Here is a 16,580-nt window from a genome sequence, read left to right on the forward strand (position 1 = left end):
CATGGGATAAGGAAGATTGCTCTGGAGGTCAAGTCTGTGCGTCACAAGCCAAAAATGGGAAGGAAAGTTTGGGCTTGAGAGAGGTGTAAGGGCAGCATGGGGAGAGAGAGGAAGAATAGAGTTTGAAGGTTGGAACTTGATGGACTTTGAGATCTGTTCCAAGCCATTGTATGAAATGGTTTCTTTGGCCACCGATGGTGCCACGGGCAGTTGGCAAGTCAATGGCAGCCTCAAAGCTGGTTTCTCCTTGGTTTGTGGAAGAGAGACTTCCCCTCCCAAGGGAAGTCTTATCAACCTTATCTGCTTTGGAGCAGTCATCAAGGACTCAAGTCCACCAGGAGTGAAAGGCAGTTCCAATGGGCTGCTCATCTTCTCCAAGACCCATTTAAGTTTAACCCACTCTTTAGAGTTTCAATGGAGATTTTGGAGGAGGCTCCGGTTCATGTTTTTGAGGGCATCTGACTTTCTAACAGATGGCAGCTGAGGGTTATGAACTTCAGCTCAGCTATATAAGCCCATGGTCAGATGTATATGGTTTGATCTTTCCACAGATGAGTTTTGCTCTCTGGAGAACTGAAGGATCCAGCAATTTTGGGGATTAAGCTTATATTACAGTGAGGACATCAAGACTCCAAAAGACTTATTTCCATGCCTCCTTCCTCCTAAATATCACATGCTGAGCACGCTATGATCCTCATCTCACTCGTGCATAATTTTGGTGGCTCTTCTGCCCCTCAGATTTTCACAGGATCCATGAAGTGCAAACTCTGGATCTGCTTCCACAGTCTCTTCTGTATCACAATGACAGCAGTGAGGCATCGAAGCCCTCCATGTCACCCCAATACCATGTTTCTGTTCAACAGCATCACAATGGAGGTCAACTCTCATCACCCTATTCCTCTCCAAACACTAACCCACAGGATTCTTCTCTAGATCTCAGTGGTATCCTTGCCCAGTTGCATCACAACTCATTTGCCTTTATGAAAAAGGCATTTTTTTTAAAAATGAGGTATCCAAGGCTACTAAACAGTCCAGCCTCTGTCGTCTTCTTCTTATTCTTCTGCCCATGTGTGTTATGGACAAATGCTATCAGTTCCTGCAGATCTTCTTGCCTATATCATCCATGCAATTTGTTCACAAAACCTTTTTCTTCCCTCTGGCTCCCCTCCAAGATATAAATATACCCAAAATAATACAACTGCTGAGACAAGCAGCAGGAAAATCAAAAAGAGCGAAGTGAAACACAAAGATTTCAGGTAATATTTCAAGTAATATTCACAAATGAAATTCCTGCAGCAAAATCACCTTGGAGTCAAGAAAAACATTTATTTCTGAGAAAAACAAGTAAAATTTATTCCCTCTCCCTCCCCTGCATGCCCACAGTTCAGAGCCCTTACAAAATACAAACACATTTCAGCAGCAATATGAATATCACAACCAAGAACAAGGCAAATGGTTTAGTACCTACACCACAACGTTCACCACGTGTTACTGCTGCAACACACCACACATGTCAAAAGCACATGGGAAAACTGACCAGAAGGTCTACTCTTCTGAGAGAGCTCATTTCTACAGGACTAAGGGGTGAAGTACAGCAAGAGACTCCTAGAAGAATGAGGGAGATCAGGGAAGACTGTAGAAAGAACGTGCAAGAAGAACAGCGGCGTTAAGGTTTTCCTCACTGAACTTTATTGGTGTGAAACCACAAATTCCTGAAAATTTCCACTTAAGAAAAAACCCAAACAAAAATAGCATCCACAACCAAACCAAACCAAACCAACCACCACCCCACATCCTGAATCCTCTTTAGCACAGCTTTCATGTCAGATGCTTAAAGAGAAAACCCATTGTAAGACTAGGAAAAGTCCAAACGTTTATGCCACCACATTGGTTCCCCCCCAAACATAGCTACAGAACACAAAAAGCCATGACACTCAATGCTTTTGCAAGGTTGGGGTGCTCTGTTTTTCTTGAAGCATCCTCAGTGGTTTCCCAAGTACAGCCAGCCCTTCGGAGAATTGAGAACCTCTTCAACCAGACACAAGATGAGGGTAAATCAGAGATGTCCAAAAGACTGAAATGCTGGAGGCACAGGGAACAGTAAGAGCTTTTTTTTTATTTCTATGGGGAGATGGGCTGCGATCTGTGGTCCTCAGAACACTAGGCTACAGGAGAACAAAGGGCTCTCTGTTCATGAAGTCTGCCATAACATGAGTTGATACTTTATACTTTCTTCCACACTAATTTAATTTATACCAATGAAAAGTGACAGTTTCTTCTGAAGTGACCATTTGCATTATAAACATAACTGTGGATGCAATTTGATTGCAAATTAAATTGCCCTTTGCCAGCTTGGATTTTGTCTTCTCTCCTTGGAGGAATCATAGAATCATTTAGGTTGGAAAGACCTTCAAGATCCCCAAGGCCCAACCATCCAACCACCACTGCAAGCCCACCTCTACACCATCTTCTTAAACATCCACATGTCTCTTAAAAACTTCAAGTAACCTTTGCCACCATTACATCTCCTTTATATTGCTTGAAGGACACATCATACTGTGCACAGGCCCTCAGGAAAATTTGAGGCTGAGAATGCATAGTGTGCCTTCATAAACAAAATGGCCACCAAGGCCTTTCAGATTATAAGCAGCATTTGGTACATTTTGTGCAAGGAAACACACTGCTCCAACAATGGAAAAGCACAGGTTTCCTAATGAAAAGGAGAGAACAGCACATCTAGCTAACAGCCAATTTGGGGTCTTCAGCAGGAACTTCTTGCCATGTTTTTCAGGTCATCCTGATAACATCACGAAGAAGAGGTGAACATCTCAGCACTCACAGAAGACAGAGATATTAAAGAGCACCAAAGAAAATCCATCCATATGGGGGAGGGAGGCAATAAGAGGCGGCTTAAGATCATTAGAAGATTCTGAAAAGAGGAGAATCTGGGCCAACAGCAGGATTCTCATCTACTTCAGGAAGAGGTCATCAGTGGAAAGAGGAAAGCGAGGTGCAGAGAGGTGAATGTATAAATAATGAGCATTTTTAAGAGATCCCACCCTACATTTGGTAACACTTCAGGACCTAATTGAACAACATGAATGCCTGCACTGAGGGTGGTGAAGCATTGGAACAGGTTGCCCAAGGAGGCTGTGGATACCCCATCCCTGCAGGCATTCAAGGCCAGGCTGGATGTGGCTCTGGGCAGCCTGGGCTGCTGGTTGGCGACCTGCACACAGCAGGGCTTGGAGCTGGATGAGCGCTGTGCTCCTCTGCAGCCCAGGCCATTCTGTGATACACAGACTCATCAGAAAATATCAGTTCCAGCCATGGACTAAGACATACCACAGGCTATGGCTACTCTACTAAATCAAACAGGTTCACTTCCGGACCTGAGGTCAAAACCCTGGAGCAGCACAGGTGGTGCTACTGAAGATGTGCCCTGAGACAAGCTGCACATTAGGCTCCCAGAGGCACTCTGTCAAATCTGTTGAATATTGAGTTTATTTCCCTAGTTGTCAGCATCCTTCAAAGCCAAAAGGAGCCAGATGCAGTTCTGTGGGTATCACACTTCAGGATGTTGGTTTTTGTTTTTTAATTAAAAAAAAAACAAAACTTCTACACATTCTAACTTGCCTCCCACTGCTCTCTGAAGAACCACCTCTTGGCTACATGATTCACTTTCTCCTCAGTGACAAAGTCTCAGCGAGACTAATCTTGAAACACATAGAAGAGACAGTGCCCTGTGCTTTCAGGAGATAGACCCTGCAGTATATGCAGAATGGACTCAGAGTGTGGCCTATTTAACCAAGCTTTCAGGGATTTAGCAGAGAAGTTTTCCTGGGATATCAGCTGAGATCTCAAACTCAGCTGTCCACTGTAGTAGAACTAACTGCTCACGGGCATCAACGACTGTTTGGGCAAGCATGGGTTGACACAGGGCTCTATGGAGCTAAATGCATCGATATCTGAGAGCTGAAGAATTGGATCCTGTAAATGTAATTGTGTCTGTAACAGCCCTGGGTGTCAGACAGAAGCAAATAATTGCCCTTGTACCAACAGTACAGAAAATCATGATCTACATCCATGTAAGAATAAGTTGTAAGATGTAAGAATAAGTTATTTTACAATACGGGCAGTGAGGACAGGGCTCTGAGCGCTGATGGAGCTGTGGGTGCCCCCGTTCATTGCAGGTGGTGGGACCAGATGGCCTTCAGGGGTTCCTTTCAACTCAAACCATTCTACGATTCAGGGAAACCTAAAAGAAGTCAAACTCAGCAGTTCCAGGGGTCGCAACCCTGCTTAAATCTGGAGGTGGCAAGGTCTGCAATGCAGTTTTCATACAGCCCAGCACTTTCATCCTCTCACCTCTCAGCGTCAAAACCATTGGCATCATCAGACCTGGAAAAAAAACAAACAAACCAAAACACAGGTTGATCAGGGCCTGGTGGGAGCACATCTTCAGTGCCTTATGTTGCCCTTCCCCGCAGAGAGACTGCTGTCTGTCCACAAATGTAGCCACTGACTCAAGGGGAGGATCTGGATAGGAGAAAGGTGCTGCCAAAGCCCCACCGTCATCTGTTCATGTGCTGCAGGATGGTGACACAGCCATGGTAGCTGGTACAGCGCTGCAGCGGGGGCTGCTGCTCCACGCTCCCCGTTACAGGGTCAAAAGTGAATGCTTTGTCTGTGCCTTCTCCATTCTCATCTCGGCCACCCAGGATGTAAATCTTCCCTCCGCACACCGTCAGGCCGCAGCTCTCCTGGAAAGCAGAAGGAAAGGCTGAAAGATGAAGGATGGCCCCACAGCTTTGGGCGGTGGGATTGAGCAGGAGTGCATGACTGCTATGGGCTCAGCCCTCACCTGTCCTGCATGGGGGAAATAAGCAGGATGAGTAGGGTACGGCTCTTGAGGTACTTCGGTTTTATTGTTACAGGCACTTGAAGAACCTCAAGCCAAATGTCAGCTCCCCAGTATACTTCCTTCACATTTAATCTCAGCAAAATGCAGATGGGTACCTTTATTCCATGGAGAGAGAAGGCTCAGAGCTTCTCTCCTCATATTAGGAAAAGTTCTTATATGAATATTAGGGAAAATTTCTTCACAGGCACTGAAGCAGGCTGTCCAGAGAGGTGGTGGAGTCCCTGGAGGTGTTCAAGGGAAGGGCAGATGTCACACTGGGTGACATGGCCTGGAGTGGTCATAGGTATGGGTTGATGGTTGGAACTGGATGACCTTGTGACCTTATTGGCCTTTCCCTCCTTAACAATTCTAGGATTCCTAAGTCTTTCTCTTACCAGAGGGCCAGGGAGGGCAGCCACTTCTCGCCAGCTGTCTTTCCTTGGATCATAGCTGAAGATTTTACTGAGGAGCCCACCTACAACATAAATGATGTTGTCCAAACAGACGGCACTGATGCACCTCTGGTAGAAAGGAGTGGGAGACAAGAGAGTCCACTTGTTGTCTTCTGGATCATAGCATTGGACCTGGAAGGAGAAACGCAGCTATGGGAACATAAATTTATCTCATCTCTTTGCTTGGATGGAGATAATATCCACTAGAAATAAAAGAAAATTGGTCCAGAAACAGAGATGGGAACTTCAACACTCATAGGCCAGTGCAATGATCAAAGGGACATTCCTTCATCAGCTGGCTGGGGTCATGGGCAATTCTTTTGAGGGTCTATGCCTTCAGCTCTCACAGACAGATTACCAGCTGGTCCTAATCAACACAGTACATGGTTACATATTCTGGTATTGAGCTGGGAGCCCCTGTCTGCTCTCAGTGCAGCTCAGGCATCACCTTCCTTGGTAAAACCATTATTATTATAATATATATTTTAAGTCTCCTATTCTTCATGTTCCTTGCTGGCCTTTCTGTGATCCTTTCCATTGAAGCACAGTACCTGAAAGCAGACCAAAGCTGAGCTGAAACTTCCCACGGGCTTATTTTGCATCTCTTAGTCGTGTTTCCACCTCCCAGCCATCCTCACCCCCTTGCACCACCCATACCTTGTCAGTGTTAGCAGTGTCATCCACAGCACCACCCAGCACGTAGAGCTTGTTCAGGCAGGAGACCACGGCTGCCGAGCTCACTGCTTGTGGCAGTGGAGCCAAGGTGGACCAGCTGTTGGAGAAGGTGTCATAGCACTCCACACTGGAGAGGCGGTAGAAACCATCAAAACCTCCCACAGCGTAGATCTGCCCCAGAAAGAGCAAAGCAAACCAGTGAGAATCTCCTGTACTCACCAGCAGGGCTATACACTATCACAGAGTACTAGAGCTGACACTTGTCCAGCCACAGTGATGTTCTCTTGTTAAATCCATCATATGTCAGGGTTTGAAACACCCTACACTGCATAGTTTTCACCCAAAGCCTCAACACAGTCATCTTGCAGAAGTCTCTCGGCACCCCATGATAGATCTTTGATGCAGGTTCATATTCAGGCAGCAAAAAAAAACATTAGCCAGAGCTAATAGTAACATGATTATGTCCTGGTATCTAAATGACTGAGATAACAAACAAGCTCTGACAATGTCTCATTGCACTGGGAATTGGGAAAAAGGGAAGACTGTTCCAAATGGGCTTGTTTCAAAACCTACCTTGCCCTGAAGCGTTGCCATTTTGTGCCTCCATCGGCCTTTCTGCAGACAAGCAACCTTGATCCAGACATTCAGCTGGGAGCTCAGCACCCAAACATCATTGCTGCTGATGTGTCCCCCTTAAAAACAGAGGAATGGAGGGCTGGCACAATCTCAGACAGACCCATCACCCTGGCACACTGCTATTTTGTATGGGTCCTCCATGCAGCAGAACAACCTAGGCCAGAATGTGGCTGTTGGGTTACTCTCACGTAAACTCAGCTTCCCAAGGATGATGCCCTCTGAATTTCAAGGCACTTATTACACAACTCCATCCCTTCTAAGGAGCTCTTCTATAGGCTTTGTATTTTAAATCAAGGATGGGCAGATGGTGATGTGATAGGAAACCCTGGAAGTGCACATCAAAACCAACTCACTCCACTGCAAGAGGATGGAAACCCAGATAAGCAAGAAGGAAAGTTTTTCCAAAAGTGCCATCTTCCCCAGAAGGCTAAAAGCGTTTCTTGGGACAACAAAATCCAGGGTAAACTTCACCAAGAAGTGACTTTGTTCTGGAGCTGAGATGCACGTCAATGAGTCCCAGTGAATCGACCCCAGGAGCAGCTCTCTGAACTGAGCTCCAGGTGGGGACTACAGCTGTCCCAGGACACCTCACCTGATATGTAGACATCATTCTTCAGCGTGCAAGCAGCAAACTCTGACTTGGTGTAGCCAGGCACACTGGAGAGGGCCGTCCACTGCCTGCTCTTTGGGTGATAGAGATCAGTGAAGGGCAGCTTCAGAAGGCCTTTCTTATCACAGCCCCCAATGATGATGATAACTTCTGCCAGCTCCATGAACCTAGACCATAAAAGGCATGGGTAAGTCCCTAAGTCCCAGTCCCATTTAGGATACTGGCAGCACATCCCAGCAGGTAGGAAAAGCTCCTTTCTGTCACCAACTACCAGTTTTCTAGGCAAATCATTTTGCCCATGCACCTTCCTTCTTATCTGCCCATTCAAATCTCTCAGCTTGAGTGGGAAAGGGTCCAAACTTTGTAGGGAAAGAAAATTGAGAGCGACCTTTGGAAGTCCTTTGTGAGATTGCCTACTGCCCCTCACCCTGTCCCTTCCTGCACAATAAAGCCTAACACGGCTGCAAGCATGGAAAGCTGCTCCTGGCAGCCAGCCTGCAACATGCTCTCTGCCTGGAGAGAGAAGCGTTTCCAGGAAATCTCATTCTCTCCAGCCCTAACAGCAGAGAGCAGACGAGACAGACGGCTGGGCAGGAAAGTCTTGCCAAGAAGTAGGTGGCAAGAGAGGAGCAGCCCTGCAGGAGGAGAGAGGAGAGGAAGGAAGAGGGAAGAATGGGATTTGAAAGGCTTGGTACCATCCCCAGCTCTTTCTCCATTTGTGCAGCCTGAGAGTTCACTTTAGACCTAAACTGTAAAAGAAGGGGAGTTAAAATGGGAATGCTGGGAGTGGGATTTATTCCCAGTGAATTTAATCTGTGCACTTGGAGAGGGCACCACAGACTGCTATTGAGCAGTTATTTGTGTAGCAGCCTGTTGTCACAATCAGCACAGAGAAAACAAGTCCAAGCCTCACATCAGACTGAAAGGGCTTAAACCATCCCTGGAGGTTTAAAAAAAAACCCAAAAAACCAAACAGGCTCATGTCATGCAACGTGGTTTAGAGCAGTCACAGGCATGGGCTGATGGCTGGACTAGATGACTGCAGTGGTCTTCCCAACCTTAACTATTCAACGATTCCACATCCCCATTCTTCTACCCAAGCTGCTCCACTAAGAGGCAAAAGTAAGCTGGATTCCATGGTCGAAAGTGCAGAAGAACACAAGAATTTGTCCCCACAGCCATCATTCTCCTCTAGAGAAGCACAGAAAGCCTTACAAACCACCTGGCTTGATACAGCAACCCATCCTAGAGCAGAGGTGCTCTCAATGGAGTTGTTCATTGGAGTGCTTACCAAGCACGTGCTGAATGTACCAGCATCACCATGAAGGAGTAACAGAGGCTTACAATATGTCTGTCTAAGTCTAGAAAATCCATATGTCAAAATCACAGAAAGGTGCATATTCCCATGCATACCCACCCCCAGAAATTGGTTTTCCTTTGTATTTTCCATTTCATTCTGCTAGCTGCCTGGGTTGGAACTTCTTTATCTTCGTGTCAATCAATAAATCGCAGGTACAAAAGAAAGAATTTGGGGTGCCTAGGTAGCTACTTGGACTGCAACTCCCTTTTTTTCCTGAACATTAATTACTGTCCCAGCAGCTATGCCTTTGAGCTAGGCAGCATGCTGATAGCTAGAAGGCTAAAGTGAAGTAAAAGACAAAAAAAAAAGTAATCATAGAATGGTTGGATTGGAAAAGACCTTAAAGCCCACTCAACCCCAACCCCTGCCATGGGCTGGGTGTCTGCCACCAGATGAAGTTGCTCAGGGCTCCCATCGATGGCCTTGGACACCTCCAGGGATTGAGCACCACAGCTTTGGGCAACAGTGCTGGGGCCTCACCAGCTCTGGGGAAGTAATTTCACAGAATCACAGAATCACCCGGGTTGGAAGGGACCTCAAGGATCATGTAGTTCCAACCCCCCTGCCCAGCAGGGCCACCAAACATCCACATTCAGATCAGGTTGCCCAGGACCCCGTCCAACCTGGCCTTGAACACGGCCAAGGACGGGGCATCCACAACCTCCCTGGGCAGCCCGTTCCAGGTCCCAACCACTCTCCTTGTGAAGAACTTCCCCCTAACATCCAACCTAAATCTTCCCTCCCTCAACTTGGATCCATTTCCCCTCGTCCTGCTGTTGTCAGCCCTTTTGAAGAGTTTACTCCCCTCCTGGCTGTAGGTTCCCTTCAGGTATTGATAGGCTGCACTGAGGTCACCCCGCAGCTTCTCTTCTCCAGGCTGAACAAGCCCAACTCCCTCAGCCTGTCCTCATAGGGGAGGTGCTCCAGCCCCCTGATCATCTCAGTCGCCCTCCTCTGGACCCTTTCCAAATTTCCTCCTTGTATCTGACATAAATCCCCCTTTTAGTTTAAAATGGTTATTATAAATAATAAAATTGTTTAGAACTGTTACTACGAGTCGCAATGGTTTAGTGGGCACGGTGAGGATGGGCTGATGGTTGGGCTAGATTATCTTGGAGGACTTTTCCAACCTTCACGTTACTCTGATAAGAATCAAAGAACACCATCCAAGCTTTAAGATACAAGAACTTGGACCATGCAGGTCTAGGGAAGATGACATTGCGTTTTACCTTCTGGGCCTCGATCTCAAAGAGCTGACCTCATTCCCAAGGATGTAATACTTGCGGGCTTCGTGCAGCAGAGGGATGCACTCCTTTGAGTCCTGGATGAGCCCATCCATTTCCACCTTCTCCAGGAAGTAGGTGGGGTTGAGCAGTGGCAGACGTACATGCTCAAGGAGATCCTTCAAGGCTCCTTTCCGGGCAGGTACGTCGTGTCGTACCCAGCGCATGACTGCTTCAAAGACCACCTCCTCCTTGGGAACCACCAGCTGCTCATCAGACAAATACTCAACCAGTTCCTTCACACCCATCTCTAGGAACTCTTCATGGCACGACACCTCCACGAAACACTCCAGCATGAACCTCTTGCTTTTTTCTGTCAGGGAAGTGATGGAGAACGAATCGGCAAACTTCATGATGCCTAAACAATTGCAGGGGTGAAGCTGGCCTTCAAGAAAGCTGATACAAGCATCCCTAAGCTTGGAGATCTGCAGCAAGTCAGACAGTTCCAAGATGCCTTCAACATTGTCTTCCTGAATGACAATGTTCCCCCCATACATATAGTCAAGAAGGAGAGACATGGTGGAAGCAGAAATCTTCTGGATGTTGATGATATTCTGATGGCTTTCCTTGAGATTGCCACCAAACATCGCCCGGAAATAAGTGCTGTTGGCTGACAAAGTTGCACGGTGGCAGGGGAATTCTTGTCCATCAATTAACAACACCACATCTGTGAAGATGCCACCACGCCGGTAGGCGTTCAGTGTCTGTAGGATTTGCTCAGCATGGCAGGACCCATTGCAGAGCTTCACATGCAGCTGCTCTTTGCTCGTGTCGCGCGTTGCATTTTCCAGGCTGCTTGTCCTGTAGCTTGATTCTTCTTTCATCATTCGATGCATCCTGGCTGGGAAGCAGTGATTGAGATGACAGATCAGAACGTTAATTAAAATATCTGACCACAGCGTCCAACAGCACTGTGATTTCTGTATCTTTCTTGATGACATCAGGCAGTACAGATTCCAGCCAACATCTTAGACAGATTTTACCCTCATCCAGAGGAGCTCATCCTCCATAACCAACATTTTCTCAAAAACAAAACCCAGATGTGGCCTCTAGGATATTCCCAACGCAATCCCATCCTGGCATACCAAACTCTTCTGCTTTTAGATGATTCTTTATAAGACAGTTGCCTTACCCAAGCTGTGCTTTATTAACAACTTACACACTGTTTTCTTTCTTTTTAACATCTCAAAGCTCCCGTTAAGCTAATTTCCCCACCCAGCCAAATTCAAACCATCCATGGTGCACCACTTCTTCCCAAGAACCCATCCCAACCAGTTGCTGCTGCACAGACACAAGTCCTGGGAGGAACTGAACTTAGGTCTCCCCCTGCTTGCCCAACTGCTCTATCAGCTGAGTGTTAAATAAGAGGCATTGCAATGCCAACAGTTCTTTTTTAAGAGCACAGCACCAAGCATTCAGGTGGGATGCCAGTGAGGGCAATCCTACTCCTGCCATGGGGGTATTGCAGAGACCTGAGGAGCAGTGAGGCGGAGCAAAGAGCCCTACATAAATCCCTAAGCAACCCTGGGGGAAAGGGTGGAGGCTCCAGACATCCCAAATAGCACTGAGAAGTGCTCAGGCTGCAGAAGGGGAATGCTGTCAGCTCAAAGTGATTTAGAGAAGTTACAACAAAGGCAGCATGGTGAACTCTGCGTTTTGCTGGCACACGCAGCTCCAGCCAAAGAAGACAAACGTTCCCATTTCATCATTTCTCACCCTGATCTATGTGAATGCCCAAACCCCTGGTGACAGTAAGCTTACAAAGAGAGACCTCCCCTGGATAAACCCAAAGTTCTTTCCCCAGCTCACACCCCTGCTCATCTACCCATGATACCAACTCTGAGAAGAGAGTGGGATTCTCCCATTGCCCTTACCCACACACACTCCTTTCTGCATCACTCCCTCCATCCCAATACTGCTAAACTCTGTATTTGTAGGGAGAAGTCTCCCAGCTGTTAGCACAAGAATCTCAACATTACCTGGCCCGAAGGTTGAGTCCTCCAGGTGGGACCTAATGAACACAGCCTCCCTCGCGGAGATCTCCCATCCACACTGGGGCTCTGTGCAGAGATGAGTCCCCTTCACTAAGCACGCTCAGCCTGTCTCTGGCAATGCTTGGGGAAGCACAAAAGCATCGCCTTTATGCTCTCTGCTGAAGAGGTGGGGGAGAAATCTGCTTTTGTTTCTCCGCTACAGGGCATTAGCCATGCAGCTGTCAATAACAGCCAGTCTGGGAGGAGCTAGGGGAAACTCACCGAGGATCGGGGGAAAACAGAGCACACCAGGACAGCTTATGAGGGATGAGCCATCTGGAGAGCAAATTGGGGTCCAAGTGGAATAATTTATTTGATAGAGACTCCAGCTCGCTGGAAACCACACTAAATCCAATAAATAAAATACAGCTCTGCGAGCAAAATAGGCACCCGTAACACAGATAGATTGGGTCAGGCAGAAGACACGGTGCCCCTCGTTAATGCGTGATAATTAGGTAATTAGATCCACAAGGACAGACAGGAAGGTTTGCCCCATGTGGCTCTCAGCAGCCTCCCTTCCAACTCAATCCCCTGCTGGCTGAAGCTCATAGTAGGGAACAAAGCAGCCCTGAGTTGGATCCATGAAGTAACCAGCAGCCTCAAGATTGCCAAAACCCTTGATGAAATGCAGCCCATTCCCTTGTCCAGCATCACTTTGTATTATTTCATTCTAAGCAGAAATGCAAAGAACGACCAACCCTGCCTGTTGCTATCTCAGTAAAGTCGTCTTTCCTTGGAGCACCACCACTGTGTTTTCCAGCTGGATCCCTTCTGCTCCTCTCCCATCAGTGGGGATGCAGGGCACAAGCTGGCATCCAGCTCATTGCCAACATTTGCATATGAATTGGCAGCGACCTGGAAAGGACTGTGGTTTCCCAGCCTCTGCCGTGGGCTCAGAGGGCTGGGGAATTTGGTCTTAGGACCTTCCATCCCCAGTTGAGTTGGCTCTGCTGGGCTCCATCCAGGATGGGTGGGTGGAGAGGGTCATCAGGACAATGAGCAGCGCAGCACCGATCCTTCCCTTTGGGACAAACAGATCTCCTGAGTACAGGAAACCCTTCACTGAAGTTTCAAAGCTATTGACACCTTGCCAACCAACCCGAAAGCAAACCCCAGCTTCCAGCGAGGCGTGCAGCCTGTTGGTAAGTTGTTACAAATGCACCAAATGACTGTGAAGGGAAGATTTTCTGGGTTGCAGCTGACCCTGTGTTCGTGCCAGGCCATCTATGAGCACATTTTCACAGGCAACCTGTACTGTGCTTAACCCTGGATCTGTTCCTGTGATGTCACCGTGTCCCAGCAGGGCTGTCACTGCGTGAAGGCTGGGGTACAGCCCATGTTTATGGTCAAATTGCATGAAACTGAGGGCATTAAATACCCCAGAGGTCTGGAAAAGGACATTGGGGTGCCTAATAGGCAGCATTGGAGGAAGAACACTGTGCAGGGGCAAGAGTTCATCCTCTCATTTGCTCCCAGTGCCCTGGGTCTCCTCCCAGTGCTCTGGGTCTCCTCCCAGGGTAGATGCAGACACCAGAAGCAGTGAGCTGGGTGCCTTATTCCACTGTAAAATATTTTTTTCACATGAAAGATAATCAACCCATGGCATGTGGTCTACAGGCACAAGACCACATGCATTAACAAGATGCAAAAGGGAAATAAATGTTTGTAACAGGAACTGTGGAAAAAAAACTCTCTGTGAATGAGGACTGAAATGAATAGCAGAGTAATTGTGTCAGAAGGAGAAAGAAATAGGAAGGGGAAGGGGTGCAGTTAAGGTAAAAAGAAATCAAGTAGAAAAGAGGAAAGGAAAGAGAGCTTTGGATAAATCAGGTGATGGAGGTCATAGGGAGAGTGATCACTAGGACCTGAGCACAGCATCAAAGAATCAAGAAGGTTGGAAAAGACCATTCAGATCCCCAACCCCAACTCAACTGCAGCCCACCATGCCCACTGCCCACATCCCTTGGTGCCACATCCCCTTGGTTCTGGAGCACCTCCAGGGATGGTGACCCACCGCAGTCCCTGGGCAGCCCATTCCAGTGCCTGACTGCTCTTTGGAGAAGAAATTGTCTCAAATATCCAACCTGAACCTTGGTTCAGGTATGGGTTGTACCCATTGGTCTCGCCATTACACACCCAATGGATGGAAGTGCATCCTACCCAGGACTGCAGTCTGCATGCTCCTGGCAGCAATGCCCAGGGCTTTCATCTGGCTACAGAGAGTCAGGAGACTCTTCCTACCCTCATCCACTTAGTGGCAGTGAAAGACAGTCACTGGCATCCAGAAAAAGAGACCAAAGCAGAAGAATGAAGAAGACGAGGAGGACAGACTGGAACAGAAACAGATTCCAGGAAGAGGGGAGGGAAAAAAACACAAGAAGCTTAGGAGGAAAAACAAATGGTTTCTCTATAACCTTCCAGGACCTTCCAACCCAACCATTCCATGCTTCCGTGACCTTCCAGGACCTTTCTAACCCAAACCATTCTATACCTCTATAACCTTCCAGGACCTTCCAACCCAACCACGGTCACTCCCTGCTTGGTCCAGCCAAGCAGATGTTGCCTCGCACCAAGAGCAAGCCTTCAGCCCCATGTCACTGCTGTCACTCATAGCACAGCTGGATTTTCCATGCCACTTTTTGCAAGCTCTGAGCCACTGCATCATATGAAGGCTTTGGCAGGGATGTAAGAGATGCTTTGGATGGCAGGTTCCTGCAGACCTATGATACAGCCACATCAGCATCACCTCCCAGACCACAGGGCTGAAACTCTGCCAATAAAATGACTGCGCCGGCATGGTTCCCAGGTACCATGAGAGCTATCACAGCTGTGCCACTAAGCTTCTATGGGCAGTTTTAGAGAAGAAAGAGTTAAATAGCACAACGTTGGCTGTCCCAAACCCTTTGGGCTTACAGCCAGCAGCCAATTCTCAGCTCTTTTATTTGAATAACAGACACAGGCTACATGACTCTTATTTCTCTCCCTTCAACTTTTTAGTGTCTTTCCCAAGGGCGCAGCAATCACAGCCTCCCGTTATGGATTATTCGGTGCTGTGGAAATCAGGAGCTCTCCCTCTTCCCCTTAGGGCAGTTTTGTTTTTCACACTCAAATGGTATTCCCTCAGCCAGTCAAATCCTTGACACAGTACTGACTATCCGTCACCAACCAATGGGATACAGCCATGTTTTCTTTAATCCCTTTCATCTGTCCCTTAATGCAGCCATTCATGAGCTGGAGAAAACAGCTGCTTAACAAAGAAGAATCCCAAGCTGTCCCAGACGAGATCCCCTGCTAACCCAAAGCACCCTCTGTCTGCAGCTGGGAGCAGATCCTGGTCTGAAGAATAAGAAATAGAGCAGATGCCAAGCAAGCCGTTCTTTTAATACACACTTTCAGCAAAGAACTGCTCAGGGACTTCTCAAGCTGGATCTTACATCCAGACTGTTGTGTTTAATAAGTGCTAATGGACATAAGAGCCAATTATTCCTCTTCAAACATGCTTATGTTTTTCAGCCTTCATAGCACCCTGGGGCAATGACGTGCACAGTGTGTATTAGAAATGAATTGCTTCCTATTTGTTTGGCTTAAAACTGCTGCCAGATCAGTGATACTGGTGCATCATTGTCCCCACGTGGCCACAAGCACCAAATATTTATTTGGCAGTTGTAACTCCAGACTTGGGTCTGCAGAGTCGCACCCTCTCCACCTGACTGCTTGTCAACTGCTGTTGGATAAAATGGGGATGGGAGAGAGGGTGCAGCACTGACCTCAGAAAGGAGGATCTCCAAACCTTCTTCTGGTCATAGAATCATTAATGTTGGAAAAGACCTGCAAGGTCCCCAAGCCCAACCCTACCCATCCCACTGACCATCCTTCAGTGCCCCATTTCCATGGTTCTGGGACACCTCCAGGGTCAGTCACCTGAGGGCATCAAGTGCACCCTCAGTAAATTCGCAGATGACACCAAATGGGCTGGAAGTGTGGATCTGCCTGGGGGTAGCGAGGCCCTACAGAGGGACCTGGACAGGCTGGAGAGTTGGGCTGAAGCCAATGGGATGAGTTTCAACAAGGCCAAATGCCGGGTCCTGCACTTCAGCCACAACAACCCCAGGCGACGCTGCAGGCTTGGGGCGGTGTGGCTGGAGGACGGCGTAGAGGAAATGGACCTGGGGGTATGGATGGATGCTGGGCTGAACATGAGCCCACAGTGTGCCCAGGTGGCCAAGAAGGCCAATGGCATCCTGGCTTGCATCAGAAACAGTGCTGGCAGCAGGAGCAGAGAGGTGATTGTTCCCCTGTATTCAGCACTGGTGAGGCCGCACCTCGAGTGCTGTGTCCAGTTTTGGGCCCCTCACTGCAAGAAAGACATTGAGGCCATGGAACGTGTTCAAAGGAGGGCAACAAAGCTGGTGAGGGGTCTGGAGCACAGGGCTGATGAGGAGAGGCTGAAGGAGCTGGGAATGTTCAGCCTGGAGAAGAGGAGGCTCAGGGGAGACCTCATTGCTCTCTATAACTTCCTGAAGGGAGGCTGCAGGGAGCTGGGGGTCGGCCTCTGCTCTCGTGTCATCAGTGATAGGAGCAGAGGGAATGGCTTCAAGCTATGGCAGGGGAGATTCAGGCTGAACATG

The 16,580-nt window shown here is 48.0% G+C and overlaps 2 protein-coding genes across 4 annotated transcripts in view; both read right to left on the reverse strand.

Moving 5' to 3' along the window:
• Nucleotides 1-16,580, reverse strand: part of GDPD5 (glycerophosphodiester phosphodiesterase domain containing 5) — a 364,359-nt gene that overhangs the window by 177,100 nt on the left and 170,679 nt on the right. The gene's annotated exons all lie outside the window — the stretch shown is intronic.
• KLHL35 (kelch like family member 35) lies at nucleotides 1,360-12,059 on the reverse strand. Of its 2 annotated transcripts, none has more exons than XM_052699323.1 (7): nucleotides 11,899-12,059; nucleotides 9,866-10,756; nucleotides 7,259-7,443; nucleotides 6,604-6,722; nucleotides 6,013-6,201; nucleotides 5,299-5,487; nucleotides 1,360-4,763 (listed from the first exon to the last, which is right to left on the reverse strand). In XM_052699323.1, the coding sequence occupies exons 2-7, from the start codon at nucleotides 10,753-10,755 to the stop codon at nucleotides 4,575-4,577; spliced, it is 1,761 nt and encodes a 586-aa protein (XP_052555283.1). In that variant the 5' UTR covers nucleotide 10,756; nucleotides 11,899-12,059; the 3' UTR covers nucleotides 1,360-4,574. The 2 variants fall into 2 exon arrangements, with proteins under 2 accessions (XP_052555283.1, XP_052555282.1); XM_052699322.1 differs by having other exon boundaries at nucleotides 9,866-10,760.

The sequence above is a fragment of the Tympanuchus pallidicinctus genome, unplaced genomic scaffold, assembly GCF_026119805.1.
Source record: "Tympanuchus pallidicinctus isolate F22 unplaced genomic scaffold, pur_lepc_1.0 scaffold36, whole genome shotgun sequence".
Taxonomy (NCBI): domain Eukaryota; kingdom Metazoa; phylum Chordata; class Aves; order Galliformes; family Phasianidae; genus Tympanuchus; species Tympanuchus pallidicinctus.

What these genes read in the sequence shown, in the direction of transcription:
- KLHL35 (XM_052699323.1), bottom strand. Translation starts at nt 10,755, where the DNA reads ATGCATCGAATGATGAAAGAAGAATCAAGCTACAGGACAAGCAGCCTG. An exon ending in GAATGATGTCTACATATCAG is followed by an intron (nt 6,723 to 7,258) that starts GTGAGGTGTCCT and finishes TCTGTTTTTAAG; the next exon opens with GGGGACACATCAGCAGCAAT. An exon ending in TGGCAACGCTTCAGGGCAAG is followed by an intron (nt 6,202 to 6,603) that starts GTAGGTTTTGAA and finishes TTTCTGGGGCAG; the next exon opens with ATCTACGCTGTGGGAGGTTT.